The 10,660-nt window shown below is 32.3% G+C and overlaps 1 protein-coding gene across 1 annotated transcript; it reads right to left on the reverse strand.

Annotated features, from left to right (window-relative positions):
- Window positions 1-137: 137 nt before the first annotated feature.
- LOC106786792 lies at window positions 138-8,117 on the reverse strand (the record flags this gene model as incomplete). Its single annotated transcript, XM_014748556.1, is given in 10 exon segments — window positions 138-550; window positions 1,541-1,722; window positions 2,069-2,195; window positions 2,519-2,759; window positions 2,873-3,040; window positions 3,103-3,983; window positions 4,125-4,424; window positions 4,506-5,314; window positions 5,504-5,584; window positions 7,993-8,117. Coding segments are annotated over 8 exon segments (2,871 nt in total). The 3' UTR covers window positions 138-307.
- Window positions 8,118-10,660: the final 2,543 nt, after the last annotated feature.

Raw genomic sequence — 10,660 nt, forward strand, 5'->3', positions numbered from 1 at the left:
TTTTTTTTTTTTTTTTTTTTTTTTTTTTTGTTTCTTTTCCTTAGTATTTAACTTATATATCTTTTCCCTTACTCTTCAATTCGTTTCATTATTTCATTTTATATATATATTTTTCTTTTTGGTTATCGTTCGTGCAAACCAAAAGAGAAAAAAAAGGAAAAGAGAAAAAAAAAAAGAAAAAGAGAAGAAGAAAAGATAAGTAAAGTGTCGTCAGTCTCCTCCATGGGGGGGGCGAGAGTGGGTTGGTGGTGGTGGTGGTGATGATGGTGGTGGTGCTTTTTCAAAATCCTGACACACGTTGCGAGTATCAAAATTTCTTATAAAAGATTCGCCTGATGAGGTCCTTCCTTTCGGTCGAGACCAAAGCGAGCGGTGTCTTCCCTTGCTTATTGTGAATGTTAGTTTGCCCTCCTGCCTGGGTCAAGAGCCAGCATACTTCCTTTTGCCTTTCCAAAGGGACCGTGTTACAAACGGCAGCCATATGCAACGGGGTATTGTAATTGTAATTTGTTGCGTTCACCGTGCCGGAAACAGCTTTGCTTAACAAAACCTGTTGAAATTGCAAATAACAATACTTTCATATAGTATACACACAGGTATATTTTTTTTTCTTCCCTTTTTTACTGGTTTTTTATATATATATATATATATATATATATATATATATTTTTATCGTGGCAGAATTTTTACAGCAAATAAAAGAAATTATTTTTACGAATGTATATATATATATGTGTGTGTGTGTGTATAATAAAAACGTAATGGGAGTGAAAAATTGGAGAAAAAGGATTGAATGATTTCAACGAAAAAAAAAAAAAAAAGAAACCAGTTTAAGATCATAAATAATATTTACATAATATACGTGGTTCATGTTTTATTATTTAACTGCTTAGGCGTTTTGTATGTTTTGCTTTGTTTTGTCGTACGTGTATATATATATATCTTTCAGTTGCATTACGTATAATAATAGACGAGAAATAAATGTTTAAAAAAAGAAAAAAAAGAAAAAGGGGAAAAGAAAAGGAAGTTAACAAATTTACATTGCATTGAATTACATTGTCATAGACAATGTTACAAAGTCAATAAATATCACGCATATCGTTCTAATCTGCGCGTGTTATATTTGCATTTACACCAGAACTGGAAAACAGCATTGGATTGTATTCGTGTTTTTTTTTTTTTTTTAAATGGTTGGAGAGACGTTTAATTAAAAAAAAAAAAATTGTGCATAAAAGAAAAACAACATCATTCTATCTAGAAGAATAGGATTATTATTGGAATGTTAAGAAGAGGCTATTTTTCGAACCGTTTATTTCCACAGAATTGAATTAATTTTAATAATAAAATGGAAAAAAGAAAACCAGTAAAATTGAGCGTACATTATAAATTGTTTGATTGCTAATAAATATAAAATAGGATAATAAAAATACATGATAATAATGGATAATACAAAAAATCGTAATATTATTTTTATTATCCTACATTTTCGTGTATCCCGTATCCTAAAAATACAAAAAATTAATTTTATTTGTGTGCGTACCTTGACGAGTGCCGGGTCACAACTGAGACCGGCAGCCATGTGCAAGGCTGTGTCGCCACTTTTAGTATCTTTTATGTTTAAATCCGCTCCATTGTCTAACAGTAAACGAACCGTGGCAACGGCCTTGATATTTCTTCCCGTAGGGTCGTGGGACTCCACCGCTACGTGTAAAGCGGTTCTTCCTATAAGAAAAGAACAGAAACGAAAGTATTGCATGAGTCCCCTTGATATTGATTGCTTCTTCGAATCTAAATGAAAAATAAATTAATCTTATGATGAATGATTCATAAGATATTGTATTGAATGACGTATATAAAATCGTTGTTAATTTTTCGTTTTTTTTCGATCGTTCTTCAACAAACTATCGATTAATTAAAATATAATTTTGATAATTGATTAAAAAAAGAAAAAAAATCAAATCTTTTGTAACTGACAACAATCAAGACTTTTTTTTTATGGATAAAACTTTGTGATAATAGATATTTTGCTTTTAACAGAAAAAAAGAAAAACATTATTTAAATGCTAACCATCGTAGTTGCATTTGGAGAGATCAAAAACAGCGTATCCTTGACTAGTTTTTAGTGCCAATAATTCGGCCAAAACTTCCCCGTGAGAGTCTCCTCTTGCTGACACTGAATGTATCAAGGTGTCACCCTGTAAAAAATGTAAAAAGAAAAGGTCAGAGAGATTGGCAAAAATGTTATAAGCAAGCAACGAAAAAAAAAGAAAGTGATATGTGGGTAACTGTAATAGCATGGTTATCAAACGGTCGTCGTGGTCAGAGCGTTCACATTTTATATGAAAAAATTCGCGATAATGAAAATTACTCGTCCGAGGATGTATCGTCGCGGTTTTCAAGGATTCTCGATTCGACCAACACTAAACCGTGTTACTATTTATAATCTTGGGAATTTCCCGGGAGATTACAGAAACAACATTGACGATACCCAACAACCAACAGTTAAACGTCTACTTACACGAGTATGATAAAGATTTTGATTTATGTCGATTCCTTTTTGAAGCATAGTAGCTGCGAGATAACCAGCGATGTATGGCATTTCCGGACAACAAATTGCTGCCAAATAAAGTGCATCCTCGCCACGATTGTTTCTCCTCGACAAGGCATCTTTAAAATTACTTAATCTTTCTACCAATGGCACGAGATAAGCTTTTTTCTTTGCCAAATCTTCTGGATTGCTCATAAGACACATCAACTGTCTGCGAATATTACAATGTTTACGAAGATGTTAATTTTTTTCTTCTAATTTTATCCCTTATTTAATGAATAATATTTGATTATAATTGTGTATGTAAATAATTTTTTTACTCACGTATATCCGTCGTTATCTACCCTTGTTAATTCCTCATCTTTTATGTCTAACAATTGGCTCATAGCCATTTCCACATCTTTTGGTTTGAGTTCTTCTTGAAGTCTCTTGCTGGCACCAGTGCTTGGTAAATTTAACGATGGCCATGGCTTGATGGACCTTTCATTAGACCTAACGATACAATTTAAAACGATGTAAAATACGAATAATTGAATTAGATTAAACGTACTTACCTATGCGATCGATTAGGTTTGAAGGAAGACACCATCTCTGGTATTTGGAAATCGTTGAAGGAGGTATCGGGACAAGAGATACCCGAGGTACTCGTGCAACGTCTTCTCCTGTTCTCAGCAATATTATTTGACATGGAAGATAAGGTTGCAAATGATTGAAAAGACGTCGGCAACGAACACGAATTTGTTACGTTAGATGAATTTTGTCTGTTGGCATATGTTACGTTGGTATCTTGTTTGAGATTAATAAATTCCGTGTCAGATTGCAAACCATTTGAATTCCCGTATCTCATATCGTTTCCGGTATTCCATACGTCATTGTAATCGTAAAAGTTCGAAACTTGAGTTTGACTTTCACCGTAAACACTGTTAACAGGATTTTGTGTAGCAACGTAGGTATATGGGAGATCATTTGGACTAGATGAGTAATTGGAAAAGCTAGTACTTTGTTCTCCGTAAAGGGAGGAAGACGTGGACGGGAAGGTTTGCGCATCGTTTCTACCGGATGACATTCGTTCGAGTTCATTTTCAAAAGTTCGTACACTAGATGGTCGATTGTCGTAGCTGCTAGAATAATCTTCAGACCTTGGTACAACTTGGGCTTCTTCGTTTCTTTCGCATTGACTACCTTGGCTTCTGAGAACCTCGTCCAACAATTGTAATTCGTTGCTGTCGAAGGTAGGAACAGTTTCGTTGATATTTCCTTGATCATCGAGGAAAGTACCCCAAATGGAAAAACACGCGAGATCTTTGTGAAGCCGTTCCTCTATTCGCCGATTAACTGGTTTTTGATAGTTTAATGGGCTAGGTATATCACCGTAAGATTGGTTTGAGGAAGAAGGCGACGATTGACCTTGCATCTGTGTATACGTTGTAGGAATCTATCGATCATTCAGTAAAAAATAAACAAATTAGTAATCTAGCGGAAAGTATGATTAGGTGTCTCGTGCAACTAGTAAGAACGTTGCTCGCTAAATGATGAATCATATTGTTTAATGCGAATGACGTGTATTAATTAATACCTGTGGCGAGCCAATGGGACTTCCAGAAATGTTGGACGGCATCAGCTGAGATTCGAATTGCATTCCAGAAGCTGATGGTTGTGTACAACTAGAGCATCTGCTGTTTGGTCGAGAAATTCCTATATTGTTGTAACAACTTAAAGGAGAATCTGGCCAAGTTCTCGTAGCTTGAGAAATGATAGAACTGTTGCTGGCATCCGAAAACACCTGGGCCCCGTGATCGGCCCCTTTCCCGAGAATCGTCAATACCGTGTTTTCTCCGTGGTCGTTTACGACGATCGATGGGATGGACGTTGTAGTCTATAATTGTTCAAACATTTCATATTATTTTGATTTTACCTATTACTACTGTCTTCAAATTAGAAATATCTGATCACTCACCATTTGCATCGAATTATTTTCCTTTAAAACTACGCTCGATTGGTCACCGTTGGTTTTACTCTGCCAATTATTATCAAATACAGAACATATTCCACCGTTGGTTAATCCCTCTTTAGATTCTACCATTGATTTTTCTATTTTCTCTTGTTTACGCGTAAAACTCATGTTAACTGATTGATTTCTCCCTGACCAATTGATAGAATTCTTCGAGTACGGACAATTACGATTGAATTTATACTTGATCGATCCGCGTTCGACAAGATCCGACGCGTCTGAAGAATTTTGATCGTAATTATCGTTATTTAATGAATTCCTTCGTTCCAATAAAACGTCCAACGCGTTGACCATTGGATCCGTTGATCTATCCTCTTGAATGTAATCTTGCAAATCCGCGATTCTCTCGTAACTCGAATCGATTTCTCTGAATGATTTCAAATCAATCCTACCGATAACTTCGTCAAATGTCTTTTGATTTAGGCTCATTTCGTGGAAATCTCTGTATTCTTGACAATCGTTACTGCCACGTATTTTATCGTTCTGTCTCGTAACTCGCCTTTTATAATCTTCTTCGTTCTGTCCGTTGGTGGTTAACATCTCACGACCGCTTCCACCACTTCCTTGATCTTCGTAGTACGGAAGTAATACGACAGAACGATCGGAAACTGCGGAATGATTCGACGATGTTTTTTTGTCGACCCTTAATCTGTGTATCGTGTTCGGGTTCGTCATATCTTTCAAAGGATAACCACTTTCCCCTCTCACCTTCTTTTTTTTTTTTTTATTATTTTTTAATATTTTTGAAGGATAATCTGAAATATTTATTTCAAATTAATAAACGTTAATTTCGATCTTTAATTCGAATGAATATTTTTCAAATGTCTCTTAGCCAATGTTATATAATAAATTATTTCCAATACAATAATTTATATTATTTTTTCAAAATTGATAATATATTATATTAATATAGATTTATGTGTTTTATTCGAATGTTAACTCACCTCGCTTAAGAATGTCTTCTTAAGTTTAAATTGTCCATTTGAGACCACACATATCGTAATTTTATCCCTCTCATAGTCGATCTTGAAACAACAATTTCAATTTATAAATACCACAGTTCGATTTCTCAATTATAATTTACATATATGCATTAGTTTTTTTGTTTTGTTGTTTTTTTCTTTTTTTTTTTTTTTTTTAAATAGTTTTCAATCTCTTTGTCTCTTTTATTTCATGGTATGCAATATCTCACGTGAAATCTTGTACGTCAGATTAACCGCAATGACTGTTTCTATTATTAATTCATATTCATGCATATTTCTGATTTTAAACAAAATGAAGAATAAATAAGAATAAAGAAATCAATGATATTGTCGTCAATGCTTTTCGAGTAATAATATTTCGTTTCTTCTACTTCTATTTCTACTTCTATTTCTATGCAACTTCGAGTCGCGTGATTTCGTGGAAATCAGTCGAGTTATTCTGCTACGTGCATTTTTATTGAAAATTTTCATTTTAACGCTCGACTCGCGTAGCCGATAAATCTTTTTATTTGCATACGAGATTTCTTTTTTTTTTTTATATTATCTTACACGTAATTCGGTTGAAATTTATCGAGAAATTGCGTTGACATTGAATATCGATTTAATAAAAATTCGATTCAAGCGTGATTATGAATCATTTAATTTAATTTGGATGAAATGAACGTGATGTTTAATCATTCCTTTTTTTCTTTTCTTTTTTTTATCTGCATTTCGAACATCAACGACCTTGAATGTAATATCACCTTGTGGACGTTTCTACGAAAGTGCATTTTTCTTTTCATCTTTTTCTTTTTTTTCTTTTATTTTCATTCGTCCTGTTTTCGTCGTGTTCACTTTCAAGTGGAACACTCGAGACATTATTTTTGTTTTTTTCTTTTACTTTCTTACGACTCACAATCGGTCAAGTAAACTCATGCAGAAAACGAAAGATCTCAAATGGTTCTTATCGATGATGACTCGACTCGATAGTTGAATAACCTTTTCTAAAGATTTATCATTCTCATTTTAATCGAAACGATTAAGAAAACAAAAAGTGTGTCGAATAATGCGATCGTTTATTGACATAAAATTCATATTATTATCATTATTATTATTATTATCTCGTAATAAAGTAATACGTTAATCTTCTAATTATTTTCAACACACCGATCGATATTAAATTAATAAAGAAAATTAAACTTCATATATATTTTAATGTTTTTTTTTTTCTTTTAAATCAAAAGAATCAAATGTTTATTTCGAAAAATGTGAACACAAATACGCGATTTGTACGATTGTCGAACGTGTCATATAAGCACGTGGTCTTGCAATCATGCAAATGCAAATAAATAAATGGTTAGGAAGAATGACAAATGAAGATAAGACGATTGAAAAGAAAAAAGATGAAAAATCTATATAGATATATGAGAAAAAGATTCGCTTTGCAATAATCACGTTGATCGTTTCCAATTATCGCCACGAGAATTTCTATTTATGTTTTATAATATATATATATATATATACATATCACACATACGTAAAGAGCCATATACATACAAATTAAACGAGTATGCCGCCGTGAACGATCTCTTCTAACTCATGCTCGTGCACATCTTTGATTATAATTTATCAGTGTTATACACATTTGTGAAAAAAAGAAAGAAAAAAAAACAAAAGAAAAAAAGACCAGTGTGCGCGCGCACGTGTTGTTCGCACGTCCGAGCAGCATGTGAGTTTTCGAGCATCGAACACACAACGTTCGCATATACGTGCCAGATTTGTTTGTAAACTCTCGTAGTAAATAAAGTATCCTTTCTTCTATATATTATATTGCGTATATTCTTATGAACGGGTTTCTTTTTTTTATTTTTTATGTAACCAAAAAGAAAAAGAAAAAAAAAACAACAACAACTAAAAGAAAGAAAACAAAACCACTCGGTTTCTAAATACAATATCGTATCGCAACCATTTTTTATCTGCCCGACTGAACAAAAAATTGACTTAGCCTAGCATGGTCACGACGAGGATGGGTAAAATGAATTTACGAGCCCGTGTAACGTTTGATATTTTGGTTTAGTCTTAAACATATCGTAATAGAAAGCAAATAGAAATAAATAAAATAAATTAATATTTATAAAGAGTGTTATTATATACAAATAATGTATATATTTATATTAGGGATTTGTTTTCTTCTCTTCTTTTATTTTTAAATTAATATATTATTTTTTTTACACGGATTAATTCCGTGGTATTCGTTTTTTTTTTTTTTTCTTTCTTTTCTCTTTTTTTTACGACTTTTGCTTAAGATTCGATAACGATAGGCATATGCTATTATATTCCAATAAAATAGACAGAGACAGAGAGAAGGAGAAGGAGAGACTTAAATGAAAAAAAAAACAAAAAAACAAATATATATATATATACATATATATCTATATATATTATACATGTATATATTTTTATAATATTACCTTCATTAAAACCGAGGTGAACGGCTTAATGGCACTAAACGAAGCGTCACTTGGATCACCTACAGTTAGATCTTGGCACGATAAACGATGCCACGTGCAGATTTGTCGTTCGATAGGTATTTATTCTTTTTTTTTTTTCCTTGCTTGTTTTTTATTCTTTTTCCTTTTTTTCTTTTTTTTTTGTTGTCTCAATGTGATCTCTCAAACACTCGCAAATGATATCTCTCTCTTTGTTTTAACGATTTCGTATCGTTAGAATTCTTGCAATCACGCGTTTTTTTTTTTTTTAACGAGTAGATCGTTAAAATAAAATTTACAAAAAAAAAAAAAAGAAAGAAAAAACAAGCACAATATAAAAAGCAAATCTTGTTTATCCTTGATATCCTTTAAATATTCCAATTGTAAAATCATTCAACAAATTCATATCTATATATGTATTTAATATTTCATCGAAGGATCACGCAATATCATTCATACACCAAAATTATACGTGTACGTGTATATATATATATATATACATTTCCTTTTATTTAAATTAAATTGAATTCTGTTGTTATTTTTTTTTCCTTGAAAGAAAAGGAAAAAAGAAGAAAAAAAAAAGAAGATAACATTTCCTTTAGATCCTTCCTTCCTTCCTTCCTTCCTTCCTTCTTTTTATTCCATTCAATTAATGAATTAACTAAGATCAATGATCGATTCCTTCCTTCGTGATCATCGATTTTGATGAAGATAATTATTATTATTATTATTATTATCAAATGCACTTGTATATTTCGATCGTTGATAACAAAACTGGACGGACGGTTGTTTCTTAACTATCGACTATTGTATTAATAATTAATTAAAAATATCGTCCCGTGATATCGGTTCGACCATGCAACACGGTATGCACCGGTCAAATAAATCCGAATATTATTATTATTATTATTATTGTGTCGATAATTAATGTTTTAACAATATGTGATTTATAACCGAGACTCGAGACGAGAAATCGGATCACGATCGATACGAACCGAGCGCGGTATCAGATCTGTCAATTTATACATCCAACAACGACGAATAAACCTAACCGATCTCTGCGCACGCGACACGCACGCTCGACTGCGCAACTGTTTCTTTGCTCGGTGACGATGACTATAACTAGTTGACGACGACTACTATGACGACGACAACGACGACGACGACGACGAAGGCAAACGCGTGCCACTAAACGTACGCTAACCAGATATCCTAATCATTATAATAATTCTATTCGTTGTCCTATTATATTTAATCTTACACATAATGTACATTTGTCGAAATTATTTACACATTTTCTTGAAACACTTTTTTGCGAATTGTGTTCCTTCGTTTTTTTTTGTTCTTATATTTGATTACTTATTTTAAAAAAAATAAAATAATATTAATAATAATGATCGAGTTTATTTATTATTTTTTTATCAGACCCCGCGTATACGTGGTGTATACCTGTCACGCAGAGAGGAGATGGGAGGAGGGGGATGGGTTGTTTTTTTTTGTATTTATCAGACGACATGAGAATCTATTAAAAATTGTTGCATATATTATATTAGATACGTATATAGATCGATAATAATTATATTTATTATTCAATCTATTTTTTCGATGCAAACTCTGTATTTCTTTTCCTTTTTTTTTTTTTAATTAACCGTATTACTTGATAATCATATTCGCGACCCGTGTCAATTGTTTTTTCTTATCTTTCTTCTTATTTCACATTATTTTATTTTTCCAAAGATATGTCAATGAGAAATAGATAAAAAGAACTCGATTTAAAATTATCCATATAATAATAAACACGTAGAGAGACGTATTAATAAAATAACGAAAAGTGAATAAAAAGGTGAAGACACGCGTCATAGAAATGAAATAATTTCGTAAACATTTAATCGGCCTCAAGCGGGACTATTAAACCATCGCGTCAAACGATAATAGCTATTTACAATATTATTATCGGTTGTCTATGTTTAACTAAACATTACAGTACAAAAATAGATGTAGTATATTAATTTGTCTATAAATCGTGGATATCAACTTTCGAGATTCCGAGTTGGTAAATACGTCATTGCGCGTGCCAACGCGCGGGATATCTCATCGTGCAGAGGACAAGAGGAAAGTAGAATGTCGTCGTGTGTACACACGCACGTCATCGAGAGTGAAGATTTTTTTTTTTTTGTTTAACCATTTTTCGCAGGTACGAGAACTAAAGAGAAGAAAGAGAGGAATCGAACGTCCTTAGCTTGGACGAAAGTGTTAACCTATTCGATTGGAACAACTTGAAAACCAGTTGTAAGGACGACCGGTTCTTCCACTTTCAGTTATTATTCATTTTTCTTCGTAAATATTATATTTTTGTATTTTTTTTTTACATCGATCCATCCATCTATTTAAGCACTCATATATGGTACAGGTGCATCGGACGAGGGATGCTCGATATTCGTAAAAACAATATTATCATTATTATTATTATTTTTTTTTTTTTTTAGTTATTCGGTTTACCCCAGTGATTTACTTTATTCATATATATGTAACTCGGGTTTTTCTTCATATTTATATTCTTCTTCTTTTTATTATTTTCATAATTGTCATAAAGATTAAATAGCTAGGATACTAGTTGTATCCGTGCGTACGTGTGTGCGCGTGTGTGTGT

Source organism: Polistes canadensis, unplaced genomic scaffold (genome assembly GCF_001313835.1).
Source record: "Polistes canadensis isolate GaletaPanama2010 unplaced genomic scaffold, ASM131383v1 scaffold_81, whole genome shotgun sequence".
Lineage (NCBI taxonomy): Eukaryota > Metazoa > Arthropoda > Insecta > Hymenoptera > Vespidae > Polistes > Polistes canadensis.